The sequence below is a fragment of the Schistocerca piceifrons genome, chromosome 1 (genome assembly GCF_021461385.2).
Source record: "Schistocerca piceifrons isolate TAMUIC-IGC-003096 chromosome 1, iqSchPice1.1, whole genome shotgun sequence".
Taxonomy (NCBI): domain Eukaryota; kingdom Metazoa; phylum Arthropoda; class Insecta; order Orthoptera; family Acrididae; genus Schistocerca; species Schistocerca piceifrons.
This window is the reverse complement of record NC_060138.1, coordinates 677,132,998-677,153,622: the sequence shown is the minus strand read 5'-3', so window position 1 is coordinate 677,153,622 and position 20,625 is coordinate 677,132,998. Positions and strand designations below refer to the sequence as shown.

The window sequence follows — 20,625 nt, the reverse complement described above, 5'->3', positions numbered from 1 at the left end:
ATACCTTTGTTTTAATGGTTGTCACCCCAACTCGCTTATCATATCCACAGAACTCTCTCCCCTATTTTCCCATAATACAGAATGAGCTGCTCTTTTGTGGACTTATTCAATAAGCTCCATCAATCGTATCCTGTAACAATCTCGTATACCGCACAGCAATATTCTAGCACAGAATGGACAATTGTAGGGTAGGTGGTATCTTTAGTAGACATGATGTATCTTCTAAGTGTTCTTCCAATAAAACACAGTCTTTGGTTTGTCTTCCTCACAACATTATCTCTATGCTCGTTTCAATTTAAGTTGTTTGTAATAATAATTCCTAGGCCCTTAGTTGAATTGACAGGCTTTAGAGTTGTATGATTTAGCCTGTAACTGAAGTTTAATGTATTTCTCTTAGTACTCATGTGTTTGACCTCACACTTTTCCTTACTTAGAATAAATTTCCACTTTTCTCATCATACAGATATTCTAGGTAACTGATCTTGTGGTGACTTTACTAGACTATAAATGACATCTTCACATGGAGACAGTCTGAGGACCAAGTGCACCAACATTGATCAGAAGTTAACCACAGTTAAGCCGGAAGGTAACTCTAGCCAACACAAAATTTGACTGCATCAACCTCAGTTAATGTTAAATGAGGGAGTTTATAACAGTTAAAGTTGATCGAGGTTGGAGGCTCGTTTACCTTGAACTGATAGCAGTTAGGATAAAGTAAACGTGTGCTGCATTAAGAAAGTGGTCTGTTTTAATGTGTTAAATTCCATAGAAGGTGAAAAATGTTATATTTTTACCATGTAAAGCATTGCCGCAAACGTATTGGCTACTTGCAGGGAGGGAACATCCTTTCGAAGAGTACAGGGACATGACATTTGAAGAGAGATCTTGTCGTTCAAAAGAAACAGTGTGTTGGTTACTAGGTAAAATAAACGAGAGGTTGGAACTTCCTATTTGTCAGAGTAACCTTGTCTCACCCATGAACAGACCTCTAATGACACTGAGGGCATATGTAACAGGTGCTTTAAAACACACACACACACACACACACACACACACACACACACACACACCACACCACACCACACCACACCACACATCCCACACAACCTTCAGTAACATACGCAAGCACATCTCTCAAACACGTGGCCGCCATGGAGACCAGAATGCAACTGTCACAATGTGCTTTTAATATATTTATTGGTGATAGTGCTAATGTACATAGTACAAAAACGCAAAGAATTACCAGTGATATATTGGGGATTATAGTAGCAATATCTACACAATACATAAAGTTTCCTTCTCAAGCAGACTTACACTTTGTGATGGATAGTTTCATGGTACTGGGTGGATTTCCTGGAGTCGTTGGTACAGTGTATTTCAATGATGTGGCACCAAGATCTATTAAAATGGCACTATTTTGCCACAATTTGCCGTAGTTCAATATTGAATAATGACATTTTTAGATATGCTCTTTACATAGTGTTTACTGATACTGACACCTAGTTGCTCTGTTTAAGCCTTAGCTTAATTGATAGTGTCATGAGATGTAAAGAGAAATGTAGCAGGTTTGCGTTCACCTCTGTCCAATGTTTCTTTTTCTAAAAGATTCTGGGTCTGTCTTCTTCATTTAATGGAAGTAATACACGCAGTAGTCCTTGTTATTTATTACAAATAATGTATTTGCTGCAATTCTTGTTGCGCTGGCCAGAAATCTTAACATAACTGTCAAGCTCTGTCAGAAAGTAAACGCATATTACACACTGTGATTAGCTCACAGGACTATCATTTGGGAGGACAGTAGTTTAAACCCTCATCTGGCCATCCTGATTTAGATTTTCTGTGATTTCCCTGAACTGGTTAAGGCAAATGCCAGTGTGGTTCCTTTGACATAACATGACCAATTTCCTTCTCCATCCCTCCGCAGTCTGAGCATGACTCCATCTCTGATGGCCTTGTTGTTGACAGGATGTTGAACACTAATCATCCCCCCCCCCCTCCTCCTCCTCCTCCTCCTCCTCCTCCTCCTCCTCCTCCTCCAAGCTAAACACTGGAACTTCTCTCAGATAGTACTTCATTGTAGATGGCTACATCATCTGCAAAAAGTCTGATTTTGCTATTAACATTGTCTGTGAGGCCACTAATATACAACATGAACAGCAAGGGTCCCAACACACTTTCCTGGGGCACACCCGAAGTTACTTCTACATCTGGCAATAACTCTCAATCCAAGATAAATGCTGTGTCCTCCCTACTAGAAAGAAATCCTCAGTCCATACACAAATGTCACTTAATACTCCATATGACAATACTTTTGACAGTAAGTATAGGTGCAGCACTGTGTACAATGCTTTTCAGAAATTAAGAAACACTGCATCTACCTGGTTGCCTATCCAAAGCTTTCATTAATTGCAAATTGGGTTTCACTAAATCGGCATTTTCGAAATCCATGCCGGTTGGCATTGAGGGGGTTGTTTTGTTAAAGATACCTCATTATGTTTGAGCTCAGAATAGGTTCTAAGATTCTGCAACTAATTGATGTCAAGGATATTGGATGGTAGATTTGTGGATCACTTCTAGTACTCTTCTTGTAGATGGGTGGGAACTGTGCCTGTTTTCAAGGATGGTTCAAATGGCTCTGAGCACTATGGGACTTAACATCTGAGGTCATCAAGCCCCTAGAACTTAGAACTACTTAAACATAACTAACCTAAGGACACATCCATGCCCGAGGCAGGATTCGAACCTGCGACCGTAGCAGTCACGTGGTTCCAGACTGAAGCACCTAGAACCGCTTGGCCACTCCGGCCAGCTTCAAGGACAGTATTTTGTTCAAGGGATCTATAATAGATTGTAGTTAGAAGATGGGCTAACTCAGCTGCAAAATCAATATAGAATTAGAATTTGACAGGGGTTCTGTTGGGACCTGGAGCTTTTTTCAATTTTAACGATTTCAGCTGTTTCTCAACACCACTGACTAATACTTATTTGATTCATCTTTTCAGTGGTACAAGGATTAAACTAGGGTAATTCTCCTGGGTTTTTCTTTGGAAAGGATCATTTGAAAACGGAGTTAAGCATTTGAGCTTTTGCTTTGCTACCCTCCATTTCAGTTCCTGTTTCATTCACTAGGAACTGGACACTAACTTCAGTTATGCTAACAGTCTTTATGTATGACCAGAATTTCTTTGGGTTCTGTGCTAGATCACTTGACAATATTCTGCTACGGTAGTCATTGAAGGCACCACACATTGCTCTCATGACAGCCAAATGCATTTCATTCAGCATCTCTGTCTCTATAGCTCTACACTTTTACAACTATTGTGCAGTAATTTCTGTTTCAAAGTTTATTTACAGTAATTGTATACCATGGAGGTTCCTTCCCATTATGAACTGTTCTCCTGGGTAAATGTCTATGCAGTTCATGGTCATCTATTCTTTTAAACTTCCTCTACATGTTCCTGCCGTGTGCTGAAAGTTTCAAGTTCCTTACTGATATGACACTACTAATTTTTTGTCTATTTTACTGAACATTATATCTTTTGCTTGTTTTAGTTGTTCTTTCTACTGTGGTAATCATTGTTGCCACAACTGTGTCATGGTCACTATACCAGTTTCGATGTAGACATCTTCATAGAAGTCAAGCCTATTTGTCGCCATTAGATCCAATATATTTCCAACATGAGTGAGATTCAGAACTATCTGTTCTAAGTAGTTTTCAGAGAAAGCAAGTAATGCCTCACAGAATGTCTTATCGTGCCCACCACTAACAAACCTGTAATTTTCCCAATTAATTGTTGGATAATTGAAGTCTCCACCGATGATTACAGTATGATTGGGGAACTTACATACAACTGAACTGAGGTTTTCTCTAAAGCTTTCAGCTATATCAGGAGATGAGTCTGGTGGGCGATAGAAGGATCCAATTACCATTTTGTGCCCACCCCTGATACTGACCCTTGCCCAAACAATCTCACATGCAGCTTCAATTTCTGTCTTGCTGGATTTGAGTTTCTTGTCTATTGTGACAAGTACACCATCTCCATTTCCCATTTGCCAGACCTTTTAAACCACAGCTATATTTTCCCCAAAAATCCTCATTGCTATCAATTTCAGGTTTCAAAAAGCTTTTTCCTCAATCATAGGAATAGTTGTCAAGGAGAAACTTTTCCAGTTTGATTTCAAATTTAATTTTTTCTTTTGTCAGACATTTTGTATCACTGGGTAAGTGATCAGGACTTTTAGTTGCAGCATTGTGCATATCTTTATGTGTTAAATATAACCTTCGTGTGGAGTAATGAATGTTGTTTTCCCTTCTGGTATTGCAATTGTGCACTTCGTTGTTCCTTTTGAACTGCAATGGATTATTTACGACAAACTTCATGAGGGAACAAATATCCTGTGAAGCAGTTGTCAGAATGCATAACTTGTTAAACAGATGTCCACAAGATGATGATGGGTGAGCAGCACATAGTCATTGCGCCACATAGTCTTGCAGCATGTTTTTGGGCAATGAAGACTTTCTTTTGTAAAGATGAGTTACTCTATAATATTATTTTGCATGACATTATTGAATGAAAATTTGCAAAATGCGTCAACTTACTGATGTTATGCTTTCCCCAAGATTTGCAATGATTGTAACTGCAAGTGTGGCTCAATTAAGTTGTTTTAGGAGTTCAGAAATGTGTTTTTTTCCAGTTTAAGTGCTCACCATTATGGACACACAAGAATTTTGAAATTTCCACCCTATTTATTATTTCGTTACCACGTGTTACACTCATCATTGGTGTAGTTTCGCTAGACATGCACAACTGAATATGTTGTGCCTTTTTAAAATGGAGGAAAAGACCATTTGCAGAAAACCAGTCCATGATACTTTTAAGAATAGTGAAACTTTCTGGCAGATCAATACAGTGTGCCAGACTGAGACTCAAACTTGGGACCCTTGCCTTTTGTGTGCAAGTGTTTTACCTACTGAGCTACCCAAGCATGACTCTCAACCTTTCTTCACAGCTTTACTTCCACTAGTACCTCATTTGCTACCTTCTTAACTTCAGGGGAGTACTCTTGCCCAGGTGAAGTTTGGAAGGTAGGAGACGAGGTAGTGACAGAAGTAAAGTTGTGAGGATGGGTCATGAGTCATGCTTGGGTAGCTCAGTTGGTAGAGCACGTCCCCACAAAAGGCATAGGTCCTCAGTTCAAGTCTTGATGTGGCACACTCCCCTGCAGAGCGAAAGTTTCATTCTTTAAGAACATTGTTTACCATTCCTTTGGTTTCTGTATGTATGCTTGGATTGATTACAGCACTAGTGTCATCTGCAAAAAGAACTAATTCTGCTTGTTATATATTAGATGGAAAATGGTTTACATATTTGAGGAACAATAGTGGATCTAAGATTGAGCCTTGGGGAACCCCATCCATGATTTCCCCCTAGTCAGAATAACGTCCCCAAGCTATATTGGTTGAATAACGAAATACAACTTTCTGTATTATTATGGTTAGATATGACATTACCCATTGGTTGGCCGTATATAACAGTTCATGTACATCGGAGAGGAAACAAGACATACTTTTTTGTGCCTCCTTATACAGCTACAACAGACTGTCACTGATACTGCTAACGAGGGGAGGCCACGGCGTTGGGATCATGGATTTACTTCAAACGTTGTACACCTTTAGTAGGCCATTAAAACAACATAATGTGGAAGTAGTAAGGTGCACTACTCTGGCAAATCCGAGAAAATCGCAATAGAAGTTTTACGTGTCTATTATATAACTGATGCACCTTTGCGAAGACGCCAGCCGTAAGAAATCAGTGTGATCACATGATCAACGTTTGCGTGTAGCAGGAAGGTTGAGGACAAGGCGATAGTTCAAATCTTGTTAGCATTCATTTTTTAATCTGTCATTTTTTCAACACTGGTCACATTATTTAATTCATATGACATTTGAGAGATAATATACACATCGAAAAAAGTTTTGTATCACCTCGGTTCTGAGAGTTCTGAAACCTGTACAGAAAATTGGAATAGAGATAAACATAAACATCATTTCCGCCCTTTTTATTGCTCATGAAAACCACACATTGCATGTTGTACCACCATACAGCAAGACCTTTAGAGATGGTGGCCCAGATTGCTGTACACACCGGTAGCTCTAATACCCAGTAGCTTGTCCTCTTGCATTGATGGATGCCTTTATTCATCATGGCATACTATCCACAAGTTCATCAAGACACTGTTGGTCCAGATTATCCCACTCCTTGACGGCGATTCGGCATAGATCCCTCAGAGTGGTTGGTTGGTCAAGTCGTCCATAAACAGCTTTCTTCAATCCATCCCAGGCATGTTCGATAGGGTTCATGTGTGGAGAACATGCTGGCCACTCTAGTCGAGTGATGTTGTTATCCTGAAGGAAATCATTCACAAGATGTGCACAATGGGGGCATGAATTGTCATCCATGAAGATGAATGCCTCGCCAATATGCTGCCGATATGGTTGCACTATTGGTCAGAGGAAGGCATTCACGTATTGTACATCCATTATGGCACCTTCCATGATCACCAGCGGCATACGTCGGCCCCACATAATGCCACCCCAAAACAGCAGGGAACCTCCACCTTCTTGCACTCGCTGGACAGTGTGTCTAAGGCATTCAGCCTGACTGGGTTGCCTCCAAACACATCTCCGACTATTGTCTGGTTGAAGGCATATGCGTCACTCATCAGTGAAGAGAGCGTGATGCCAATCCTGAGCAGTCCGTTTGGCATGTTGTTGGGCTCTTCTGTACCGCGCTGCATGGTCTCGTGGTTTCAAAGATGGACCTTGTCATGGACTTCGGGAGTGAAGTTGCGCATCATGCAGCCTATTGCGCACAGTTTGAGTCATAACATGATGTCCTGTGGCTGCACAAAAGGCATTATTCAACATGGTGACAATGCTGTCAGGTTTCCTCTGCGCCATAATCCATAAGTACCAGTTTTCCACTGCAGTAGTAGCCCTTGGGAGGCCTGAGCGAGGCATGTCATCGACAGTTCCTGTCTCTCTGTATCTCCTCCATGTCCGAACAACATCCCTTTGGTTCACTCCAAGACACTTGGACACTTCCCTTGTTGAGAGCCCTTCTTGGCACAAAGTAACAATGCGGACGCGATCGAACCCTCAGTATTGACCATCTAGGCATGGTTGAACTACAAACACGAGGGAGTGTGGTTGAACTACAGACAACACGAGCTGTGTACCTCCTTCCTGGTGGAATGACTGGAACTGATCAGCTATCAGACCCCCTCCTTCTAATAGGCGCTGCTCATGCATGGTTGTTTACAGCTTTGGGCAGGTTTAGTGATATCTCTGAACAGTCAAAGGGACTGTGTCTGTGATACAATATCCACAATCAACATCTGTCTTCAAGAGTTCTGGGAACCGGGATGATGTAAAACTTTTTTTTTGTACGTGTGTATGATGAAAAAAAAGAGATGACATGCATTTTCATTAAGTTCTCGTGAATTTCATACGTTATTTGGCTGTTTACTATTTTTAATTAAATTTTCAAGGATGAGGGACAGGCTTGGAAATTTCAAGTCAGATCTTGATAAATAATTATGCGATTGATGTAAATGACAGTGTGCCAGACCACAACAGTAATGTACCATTACATGTCGGATGTGCTCTCGACATCACACATTGCAGGGTGGTATTTGTCATACAGACATGGAAAACATAATTTGAAACAGCATTTACTACATCGATTGATTGGTGCTTTCCACATTTACAGGAAATGTTTAGAGTTTCTAAGGGAAAACACACCTCGTTAACAATTTGAAAAATTTCTCTTTCTTCCAGTAGTTTGAATGCAAATCATAATGACCAGTGATGAAAAAACTATAGATTAAAAATAAAGTTTGAGCGGGAGTTGGATCACCGCCTCACACACATTTGTCTTATGAAGCCTGAACGCTAATCACTTGACCATAATGAACTCTAATGTCCAACACCTACCCACAGATACATAAGTCACATAATAGATGCTTAAAACCTCCCTCGCCGTTTTCCCGGAATTGCTAGAATACTGCACTGTGCTCCTTGTGCATTATATTATTTTAATTGCATACTAAAGATGTACAAAGTTTGAAGTAAATCTGTGATCCCAATAGTGTGGCCTTCCCTTGTAAATGGGGGAAGTATTTGACAGTTTTCACTCCAGCATCCAACTCCTATCTTCTTTTTTATCCACTCAGTCAGCAGCATTTTATGGAGAAATTGCATCTGATCTATAGATGCTGCAGTTAGCATTGGAAGTCTGAGATAGTTGATGGAACTTTGGTTACCCAGCATTGAAGCTTACAACAGCCGTTTCTTCATGTGGAGCTGCATCATACATTATCTGAAATAGACCACATTACACCAGCTAAAGAAAGAAATTCATTACAACATTTAGTGGTACCTAGCAGGGAATACATAGTAAACCCTGTTCAACATGTTTGATAGGGTTTAGCAGATAGTCAGTTTCTTTATTTTAGGAAGGACACTCTTTTAATCATCCACCTCCTGAAACTTCTTTAAGACAATACTTAGTGCCCACTATTTGTGGATGGTAGATCTCAGAGCTTAGAGTGAAGCGTCAGCTCCTGTCTTACTTGCATGTTAGAATCTCATCATCTTCTTAGCCACTATCATTGTAATGTCTAGCATTAATTATCTAGTTCTGCTTAAGATGACTAAAGAAGTGGCTTTCTTATCAGAACAGCATCTTACAACTGTGGCCTTTGATCTTGATAAGCCCTGTTATACCTGGATGCCTCATTGTCCTCAGGCAGCTCCATGGGTAGAACTTGGGGTGATTTCTTTTCGTATTAACTTTTTTCAGCCTCTTTTGAAAAAGTAAAATTGTTCTAACTCTGAATACAGTAAGAGAGACAGCTGTGTGAAACCAACTACTATTTGTTAGGTCACGGCATGACAACATTAACGTAGATACTAAAATACATTTAGTCAAATGTACAAGACTGTCGGCTGGAGCCAGTGTATGACAATATAAAGAGCTTATGTTCTTCAGGGGCCACTGGTTATCAGCCAAAGGTGAAAGGTCCCCTCCACAGTTGGCGGCCTCTGCTGGAGTCATGGAGCAGCCGAACAGTGCAATACTCAAATGTGTGACACATGCCATGGTAGAAGCAGCAGAGGTGTAGAAATGTGCAGGTTACTATACTCTTCCTTCCTTGGGGGAGAAGAGTGAACATACGTTGGCTCCTGCACAATGCATTAATGGTGTATACATCCTGGGCGTGAGCAGTTCCTTGTCCACCTAAACCAACAACACGGGACTCGCCATTTGGGAGGACGATGGTTCAATCCCGCATCCGGCCATCTTGATTTAGGTTTTCCGTGATTTCCCTATATCACTTCAGGCAAATGCCATGATGGTTCCTTTGAAAGGGCACTGTTGACTTCCTTCTCCATCCTTCCCTAACCCGATGACATCGCTGTTTGGTCCTCTTCCCCAAAACCAGCTAGCAAACCAGCAAGTAGGGGCAGAAGTGGTGCAAGTGAGGACACCTGCCCTCCTCCCCTCCAGGAGAGCAGGTGGCTCTCTTGCACCACATAGGCAGGGGCCATGTCGACATCAGACTCATCTCTAGGTGCTGTGAGATGGGAAGCCGCAATGTCTGTAGGTAATGAAGGTTGTTCTAGCATCAGTGTAGAAGATGCCTCCTGTGCTGGTGTAGATGGTGCCTGCAGGCACGCTGGTGAAGCTCCAGCATCTGCGTTTTCCCCACACAAGAGAGGGCACTGCAAGCTTGTTGAGAGGCCAAGCTTTTTGTCGCCCATGTGGGGCTGGGCCACTGGTAGCCGGAGACCATTTGGGGGGGGGCAAGCATGGACCCTGCGGCGAACTTTCTACAGCGAATGGCAAAGCTGGTGGAAGAGGTGTGGCTATCCACAGAGAAACATCAATGCCCACCCAAGGGAGCTGCTGACTGAAGTTGCATCTCACAAGGCAACCGTCAGTACGCACTATGAATACATGGCACCTGTGCTAACTATGGATGGCGCCTGGAATCCAATGCAGGTGTTACCCAAAGCCTAGGGCCCAGACTGGAATTCTGGGTGCGAACTGTGAAAATATTAATGCCACTGCAGGTTATCTGTCTGGCGGTTGGAGATTGAGCAGCATCCGTGGGGGCCAGCCATGCGAGTGTTTAGTCGGCCCCTTGTTCCGGATAGCAGTTGCTCTGTAATAGCTGAGAAATACTGTAAGGACCTCTTTTGCCGTAAATTCTGTGACACATTTGCCCATTTGCGTTTTGACAGTCTGCACAAGATATTCTGCCTTGCTATTGGATTGAGGATGAAAGGGAGGCTTCTTGATGTGACGAATGTCATTGCGTGAGCAAATATCTTGAAGGGATTGAGCCAAAAACTGAAGACCATTGTCTGAAACTGCTGTACAAGGTAGGCTGTCAATAGAAAAAAATGGCTGATAGTGCCTTGATCGTTGTCTGCTGTGGTAGAGAAACTTGGAAAAGGCTCCAACAACCAAAAAGTGTCTGATAAAGGTTTTTTTCCCAAGGTAGTGTGGGCACTGGGAAAGGGTGCAGGGTGCCACCTGTTGATTTGAACACTTGCTGTGGGCCACAATCAGGCACTCCACTCTGTGATCAATACTAGGCCAGAACGTGTGCCAATTGTTCTGTGCAGGAGTCAATCCAATGGCCTTGATGAAAAGATTTAGATCCTCCGTACGCAGCATTGCTAGAATCGCAACAGGGGTGCAGCCCCTTCTGTTGACAATCACGTTGACAAGAGTAAGAAAGCATCCAACAGGGAAAGACAATCACAGAAAGCATAGAAGTTCTGCAGTGGGTCGGATTCCTGACCTGGCAGTTGGTTGGACCACTTGTGTTGTCACATGCACACAGTTTGTTTAAATACTGGGTCCACAGCTACTGCAGATGCGATCTTGGAGCTGGTAATGGAGAAACCATCTTGTTTCTGTGTCAAATTGAAAACACAATAATTCTTCTTGATCAAACAACAGATTAGGCCCCATGGGCAGTTGAGACAAAGCGTCTGCAGTTACGTGCTGCACCAGAGGGCAGAAACGGATATTGTACTCATATATCAACAAAAATAAGGCCCAGCGTTTAAGGTGACGAGTGACATTGTCAGTTAAAGCAATGGAAGGGTGAAACAAGAAAACTAAAAGTTTGTCTCCTGTGACTAAGTTGAATTTTGCACCATATAAGGATATGTTAAATTCTCTTATGGCATAAACAATTGCAAGGGCTGCTTCTTCAACTTGCAAATAGTGCTGTGAGCTGCGTTGAGCATTTTGGATGCAACAGTGATAGTTTGCTCAGAGCCATCTGCATGACGATGGGCCGGAACTGCCTCCACCCCATACTGGGATGCATCCATGGCCAAGACTAAATTTTACTGTGTTGAAAGACTGCAAGGCGCGAAATTTGTTTTTAAGCTGCTCAAGTGCATATTCACAGACCAACGACCCCTTGAAAGGAACCTTTTTTACAAAGCAACCAATTTGGAGGGTGAGCCAGAGTGGATACATCCAGCAGAAAACTGTGATAGTATGCTATTTTATCAAGGAACGCCTGTAATTCCTGCAAATTGGTTAGACAAGGCAAAGCCGCAATAGTGGCAACATGCCGTTCCAGGTGTCGAACACCCTGCTTGACTGAGACTTACAATAGAGTGTTGAAAAAATTGTAGCTTCGTAAGGTTACACTTCTGGCCTTTGGTCTACAAAACAATAAAGATATAATGGAGTTTATGTAAGTGTTCTTCGATCGTATCACCCCTTACTACAATATCGCCAAGATAGTTGATGCAGCAAAGAAACCTCCGCCATGAATGGCTCCAAAACGCATTGGAAAATAGCCAGGGTGTTATCCACCCCAATATTAAACGTTGATATTGATAAAGGCCAAAAAGTGTGTTCATGACAACCAAATTTATGATGCATCATCAAAGGGAGTTTGCAGGTAGGTCTCAGACTAAGTCAGTTTTGGAAAAGAATTGGTCTCTGGCCAATTTCGGAAGTAATTCATCAGTGTGAAGCAGAGGGTGTGTCTCAGTAACAGACTGTGCATTGACAGTAACTTTAAAGTTTCCACAAAGTCAGAGCTGACGACCGAGCGGGGTGGCGCAGTGGTTAGACACTGGACTCGCATTCGGGAGGACGATGGTTCAATCCTGCGTCCGGCCATCCTGATTTAGGTTTTCCATGATTTCCCTAAATCACTCCAGGATGGTTCCTCTGAAAGGGCATGGCCGACTTCCTTCCCAATCCTTCCCTAATCCGATGAGACCGATGACCACGCTGTCTGGTCTCCTTCCCCAAACCAACCAACCAACCATCAGAGCTGACACAACACTTTTTTGACAATTACCAATGACATAGCCAACTCAATTGTTGAAATTGGTCGAATGATGAGTAGTGACATCAACTGATCCAATTCAGACTTAACTTGCTCATGTAAGGACACAGGTATGGACATGGCCGGACAAAATGCTGCCGAACCGAAGGTACAAGTGTTATATGTACTGTGAAGTAATTTGCACATCCTAATCCCTCAGAAAACAAATCTGAAAATTCAGGTAAGGAACCTGATACAATACAAGATGTACAGTTTCAGTAATAGAAAATTCAAAAGCAGTGAAAGTATCTAACCCAAGCAAATTCTCAGTCTGAGGATTGTTAACACTCAAGTAGGTGATCGGATGGTTTACTGATTTTTAAGCTGTGGCAGCAGTAAATTTCCCATGAACAAGAATATGTTGTTTATTGTAGCTTGCCAGACTGCATTTGATAGGAGCCAACAATGGGGAGCCCAGTCATGTGTACCTTTAAGAGTAGAACAGGCTCTCTGGCATCCATTTGCAGCGACAATGGTTTGTTCAGCACTGGAATTTCAATCAAGAATTTATTCTGAACTGCAGAAAGTGATGAACTAGAATGAATGTCAGTGTTCATTTGTTCAAGGGAAAGCTGAGAATGACAGATTGATGCAGTGTGTCCTTTTTGTGACTCTTGTGGCTCAACACCCACTACCTGGGTCATGCAGCTCTCTCATGTTGCACAAAGCAAGAGGGCATGATGGAAGTGCCACTTAGTGTTGAGACTTCAAAAGGCCGAGCAATCTTTAAAACTTCTTCCAAGGATGGATCCTCACATTGAAGGCCTCTCTGGTGAACTTATCTATCGGATGCTAGGTGGGTGACTGCATCTCTTAACTGTGGAGTCTGCATAGGATTCCTTGGAGGTTTTAGTAGTAAATGACACATGTGCTCAAACCCTGTAGCTCTGCCATCAAAGCCTGGTAAGACTGATGGAACTGCTTGCAGCACCGGTAAAATTCTGTTCAAGCAGTAATGACTTGGGTGCACTTGCAATGATAATAAAACAACAAATTACACATGACATCAAAGGAAAGTGAGGCCAGTTCCTGAAAAAGCACTGATTGACACAATGACTGGTACTTATGAGGTGGAATCGAAGACAAAAACAAAGGTTTACAAGTGTCCATACCCATCAACTTAAATGCAACAAAGTGCTGCCTTAGCCATTTTTCTTAAGCTTCCGAATTGTCAGCAGAGTCATCGTATGGCAGAAACAATGGTGGGTGCACCTGAGACCGTGGAGCCTGACAGTCGGCGTAGCCACAAATCTTTCCAAAGTGGCCGCAGTAAGTTTCTGCTGCTGGTGAAGAGACTGAAGTTCTGCCTCCATGGAGAAGCCACACGAAAAAACTGTCACTAAAGTTGAGCACATGAAAGTTTTACTCATCACCACTTGTGTTGTAACATCGAACACAATAAAAGACATGATCATGAGAAACCAACAACTTTTTATTAGGTCACGATGTGACAGCATTAACATAGGTAGTACACTACAGTTTAATGAGATGAACAAGACTGCCAGCCAGAGCCAGTGCACGGTAGCATAAAAAGCATTTGCTCACCAGGGACAGCTGGCTCTCAGCTGCAGCTGATTGAGGTGCTGTCCACAGTCGGCAGCCTCTAGTGGGGACCTGGAGCAGACAAACGGCATGATAGTCCAATGTGTGACATGCACTGCTGTAGTGATGGCTTAGGTGTAGTAATTTGCAGGTTACTACAGAAATACTATCTGATTATTTTGAACGCCCGATTGAAGTAATGTTGTAAGTGCACTCAGTGTCCATAGTTGCAAGTAATGACAGCATGTATTGAAAGGTGTTCCATTTAATGTTCTTTACTTACAGATAACTTTTTGTCGCACTCTTCTGCTGGACTTGGAACAGCAGTAAATCATATACAATAGTTGATAACCGAGAACAGGTCTTTCCAGCATTTTTTAAGTGTTAGACATGAAGCATAGGCAGCAAAAGAAAAATATGCCCTCTTCTTTTTGCTGATTGTTTGTATGATCCCACGTTGAATGTGGATCTGTGGTACTCGATCAACATAACTGAAATTATTAGGTATAGCATACCATGAGTCAATGAAGTAAGTCGGCTGTGGGACTATTTAGGGCTAGCCATATTCCATGGCAGACCTATTAAACATATCTTACTCCATGACCTGTGTGCCATACTGTTGCTCACCTGCTCAAGGCTTCTCTCTCTCTCTCTCTCTCTCTCTCTCTCTCTCTCTCTCCCCCCCCCCCCCCCTTTTTTTTCTCCGTGGGACCAAATTAAGGAGAAGTCTCCATAGTCATGGAACAGTCTCCATAGTCATGGAACGAGTTAATACATGAAATTATAACACAATAGTAGAAACAGATAAAATGAAATATAAAAAAACATATTCAGGCGACAAGGCGTAAGTTTAACAAAAGAAAATCAACAATGTAACACTGGAATTTGCTTAATTTTTTAGCTCTTCCAGGAGCTCCTCAACAGAATAGAAGGAGTGAGCCATGAAGAAACTCTTCAGTTTAGACTTAAAAGAGTTTGGGCTACTGTTAAGATTTTTGAGTTCTTGTGGTAGCTTATTGAAAATGGATGCAGCAGAATACTGCATTCCACACGCAGATTGGATTTCTGCCTAGTATTAACTGAGTGAAAGCTGCTAACTCTTGGGAATAGGCTAATATTGCTAACAACAAACGACATTAAAAAAAATATATACTCTGAGGGCAATGTCTGAATTCCCAGACTATTGAATAGGGATAAATTATGACTAACTGAAACCCCTCAGCTGCCGACAGGTGTTATTGGACAGCTGAAAATGTGTACCCCGACCGGGACTCGAATCCGGGATCTCCTGCTTACATGGGAGACGGTCTATCCATCTGAGCCACTGAGGACACAGATGAATAGCGCGACTGCAGGGACCTATCCCTTGCACGCTTCCCATGAGACTCACATTCCCAACTGTCCACAGTTCTACATATGTAATGTACCTTATAGACATTTGCCCATTCACTCATTACTCATGCACGCTTTGGCGATTCCCGTAAGAGTTTGGGCAACCTGTGCACATTCACACAGACGAAGGTCAATGGCTGGGTAGCCATTCACCAAAATGGCTGGTATCACATTCACCAAAAGTTTTCAGTTATTTGATGGCTATATTGTAATCTCTTTATTCTTACAAAATTCTTTGTCCTGTGGCATCCTTGAGAACTGTAAAGGTTATTACCAGATGTCTTGACAATGTTCTATACATTTTCAGAAATATGTTTCACAAATTAATGCCTGTGTTTCATACTGGTAGATTCCTGTTGCTGAGGAATGCTCTCTTGTCCAGTTTTAGTCTGCCTCTTACCTCATCCTTGCTTTGACTGTTGTGCATTTTTTTTGCTTCCGGGTTAGTGCAATTCATTCACTGCTTCTACTTTATGGATCCCAACTTGTATGTGAAGTTTGTCACTAATGTTATTTCCATTTCTCCTCAGTATTTCATCTTTCTTTAGTTAACTCTCAATCAGCATTCATAGAGGCATTATGATTCTGCAGAGATGGCTCTGCAATTTGTCAAGTGATGTCAAACGCATGTGATAGTCATTAATATGTGACAAACTGGATTATAGGTACTCAGTTAATAAAAATCCATTCATTATGCAGAGTCTGCATCCATATTTTATTTTATTCGACTCCCATATCCTTTATTTTATAATTATTATGATGATATAAATTTCTGTGGCAGGAGGAACAAGACTTCTGGTCAGGTGAATACAGGGTTATAAATACAAAATCATATAGGGGTAATGCAGGAGGAGGTTTAATAATGAATAAAAAAAATAGGTGTACAGGTAAGCTACTACAAACAGCATAGTGAACGCATTATTGTGGCCAAGATAGATACGAAGCCCACGCCTACTACAGTAGTACAAGTTTATATGCCAACTAGCTCTGCAGATGACGAAGAAATTGATGAAATTTATGATGAGATAAAAGAAATTATTCAGGTAGTGAAGGGAGACGAAAATTGAATACTCATGGGTGACTGGAATTCGTCAGTAGGAAAAGGGAGAGAAGGAAACATAGTAGGTGAATATGGATTGGGTGTAAGAAATGAAAGAGGAAGCCGCCTGGTAGAATTTTGCACGGAGCATAACTTAATCATAGCTAATACTTGGTTTAAGACTCATGAAAGAAGGTTGTATACATGGAAGAACCCTGGAGATACTAAAAGGTATCAGATAGATTATATAATGGTAAGACAGAGATTTAGGAACCAGGTTTTAAATTGTAAGACATTTCCAGGGGCAGATGTGGACTCTGACCACAATCTATTGGTTATGAACTGTAGATTAAAACTGAAGAAACTGCAAAAAGGTGGGAATTTAAGGAGATGGGACCTGGATAAACTGAAAGAACCAGAGATTGTACAGAGTTTCAGGGAGAGCATAAGGGAACAATTGACAGGAATGGGGGAAAGAAATACAGTAGGAGAAGAATGGGTAGCTTTGAGGGATGAAGTAGTGAAGGCAGCAGAGGATCAAGTAGGTAAAAAGACGAGGGCTAGTAGAAATCCTTGGGTAACAGAAGAAATATTGAATTTAATTGATGAAAGGAGAAAGTATAAAAATGCAGTAAATGAAGCAGGCAAAAAGGAATACAAATGTCTCAAAAATGATATCAACAGGAAGTGCAAAATGGCTAAGCAGGGATGGCTAGAGGACAAATGTAAGGATGTAGAGGCTTATCTCACTAGGGGTAAGATAGATACTGCCTATAGGAAAATTAGAGAGACCTTTGGAGAAAGGAGAACCACTTGCATGAATATCAAGAGCTTTGATGGAAACCCAGTTCTAAGCAAAGAAGGGAAAGCAGAAAAGTGGAAGGAGTATATAGAGGGCCTATACAAGGGCGATGTACTTGAGGACAATATTATGGAAATGGAAGAGGATGTAGATGAAGATGAAATGGGAGATACGATACTGCATGAAGAGTTTGACAGAGCACTGAAAGACCTGAGTCGAAACAAGGCCCCGTGAATAGACAACATTTCATTAGAACTACTGACGGCTTTCGGAGAGCCAGTCATGACAAAACTCTACCATCTGGTGAGCAAGATGTATGAGACAGGTGAAATACCCTCAGATTTCAAGAAGAATATAATAATTCCAATCCCAAAGAAATCAGGTGTTGGCAGATGTGAAAATTACCGAACTATCAGTGTAATAAGTCAGCTGCAAAATACTAACACGAATTCTTTACAGACGAATGGAAAAACTGATAGAAGCCGACCTCGGGGAAGATCAGTTTGGATTCCGTAGAAATGTTGGAACACGTGAGGCAATACTGGCCCTATGACTTATCTTAGAAGAAAGATTAAGAAAAGGCAAACCTACGTTTCTAGCATTTGTAAACTTAGAGAAAGCTTTTGACAATGTTGATTGGAATACTCTCTTTCAAATTCTAAAGGTGGCAGGGGTAAAATACAGAGAGCGAAAGGCTATTTACAATTTGTACAGAAACCAGATGGCAGTTATAAGAGTCGAGGGGCGTGAAAGGGAAGCAGTGGTTGGGAAGGGAGTGAGACAGGGTTGTAGCCTATCCTCAATGTTATTCAATCTGTATATTGAGCAAGCAATAAAGGAAACAAAAGAAAACGGAGTAGGTATTAAAATCCATGGAGAAGAAATAAAAACTTTGAGGTTTGCCGATGACATTGTAATTGTGTCAGAGACAACAAAGGACTTGGAAGAGCAGTTGAACAGAATGGACGGTGTCTTGAAAGGAGGATATAAGATGAACATCAACAAAAGCAAAATGAGGATAATGGAATGTAGTCGAATTAAATCGGGTGATACTGAGGGAATTAGATTAGGAAATGAGACACTTAAAGTAGTAAAGGAGTTTTGCTATTTGGGGAGCAAAATAACTGATGATGGTCGAAGTAGAGAGGATATAAAATGTAGACTGGCAATGGCAAGGAAAGCGTTTCTGAAGTAGAAAAATTTGTTAACATAGAGTATAGATTTAAATGTCAGGAAGTCATTTCTGAAAGTATTGGTATGGAGTGTAGCAATGTATGGAAGTGAAACGTGGACGATAAATAGCTTAGACAAGAAGAGAATAGAAGCTTTCGAAATGTGGTGCTACAGAAGAATGCTGAAGATTAGCTGGGTTGATCACATAACTAATGAGGAGGTATTGAATAGAATTGGGGAGAAGAGGAGCTTGTGGCACAACTCGACTAGAAGAAGGGACCGGTTGGTAGGACATGTTCTGAGACATCGAGGGATCACCAATTTAGTATTGGAGGGCAGTGTGGAGGGTAAAAATCGTAGAGGGAGACCAAGAGATGAATACACTAAGCAGATTCAGAAGGATGTAGGCTGCAGTAGGTACTGGGAGATGAAGAAGCTTGCAATAATACACACACACACACACACACACACACACACACACACACACACTCACTCTGAATTTTTTTGGCTAAAGTGTTAAAATTTTGAAATTTTATTTCATGGTCTCCATACTGGAAAGCAGTTTTAATTACAGCTGACATATCAGTTTGTCCAGACTGACAGCTTTTCTTGATTTCACCAAAGCATGTGTCGATACTTCTTTTCAAGTACACATTACACATTTGGTCACAGCTTCACTGGATTTTAAACACACCAAGTGTTTCCTATGAATAACATAGGTCATCTGAGGAATTCATCTATCTCAAGGGCGACTAAGAAGGGGGAAGCCTACAATGATTTGCGATTGAAATGGTACATTTTACAAGAAGAATATATTATGAGAAAGTTTTGTCCAGATGGATGCTGCATTTGTTGAATATTGGCAAAAGGAAAATGTGGAAACAATTTTTTTTGTTTTGTTTTTGGACTCTGTTTCGTAGAATTCAGTTGATTTTTATATGCCAAACTGCCGATGGGAATAGGAGACAAATGTATCACTTCTTGCCAGAAACATTAATCAAAGCAGTAGGTGGAACCTACTGCACCAGAAGAGCTGAAGTCAGTTTCATCTCCTGGAAAAGTTGAGGCCAGTATTGGATGCACAGAGGATCCTTCTTATTTATTAATGTAACAAAGGGTAAAACACCAAGGCTTCTGGAGCAACTGTGTGAGGAAATAAATGAGAAGTTTTGGGTTGTAAATGATATTTCATTGGGATATTGCAGCTATCCACAAAAATGTTTGACAATGAGAAAATTGAGGCGTCTGAAGTAATAATTATTGGAACACTCACCCTGTTCATATTTGGCAGTCATCCACTTATTTCCATACCCACAGAAACTTGTCTGGGAAAACATTTTGGGTGCAGCAAAGAAGTTGTAACAGCTATTGGTGGGTATGTTGCAGGCTTTGTAGAATCACATTCAGTTGTGAGTAATCGCAGGAACAGTATTGAGTGAAGTATGTTGATATAAAAGGGAAATATGTGTTTAAAAAATGCATTTTGCATCTAAAAATCTAAGACTTCCAGGTTGAGATATTTTCTTCTTGCCCTTTTATCTATGGAAGCTCCATCCTATTCTTCCCCCCGTGGTATATTTATGATCATTTTTTTTATAAGCTTTATTACATATTTTACTTGTATCTCTCATTTTGCTTAAGAACGATTTTGTGACTAAAATACAGTAAAATATTTCCATCTATTTACTGAAAATTGTTCCTTACATTTCAAAATTTCAGTATTAATTCGAATTCGGTGAATAATAAAATTATAGAATAGACATTTTATGCCTCTAACTAAACTATTGGCTTGTTTGTCTTTCTTTGCAGATGAGGTGAAAAGACTCTGCAGTAATCAACTGAAGAATATATTCTTCCATGACTGAAAGCAGTATTTTAAATAATATGTGAATGATTATCACATTCAGGAATGTAATATTATTTTATCTTGTAAATATGTTAATAAATATTTTACAGAATTGTTGTAATATTTTTCCACAGTATTATACTAATTTCACATTTATGGTATCACCATGGTTAACGTACTCAACTACTGATATGGTCTGGGTTCATTTCCAACAATGAATATTTTGGATAAAACTTCTACTAGGAATCTTCACCCTCATCCTACCAATGACTTTATTGAAAGAGCTATGATGTTTTTAAAACAAATAAGGGCAGCAAAAATTGAGCAGTTGGCAAAACAGACAGTGTGTGTAGCAGTTCATGTGCTTGCGAGTACATAGCTAATATTACAGTTCAG

General features: G+C 40.9%; 1 protein-coding gene across 1 annotated transcript in view; it reads left to right on the top strand.

Moving 5' to 3' along the window:
* LOC124709145 (vacuolar fusion protein CCZ1 homolog) overlaps positions 1-20,341 on the top strand; it is a 51,071-nt gene extending 30,730 nt beyond the window's left edge. The window contains exon 10 of the mRNA XM_047240819.1: positions 20,193-20,341. Within this exon, the coding sequence (XP_047096775.1) occupies positions 20,193-20,248 (56 nt within the window). The 3' untranslated portion in view covers positions 20,249-20,341. The remainder of the gene's footprint in view (positions 1-20,192) is intronic.
* Positions 20,342-20,625: the final 284 nt, after the last annotated feature.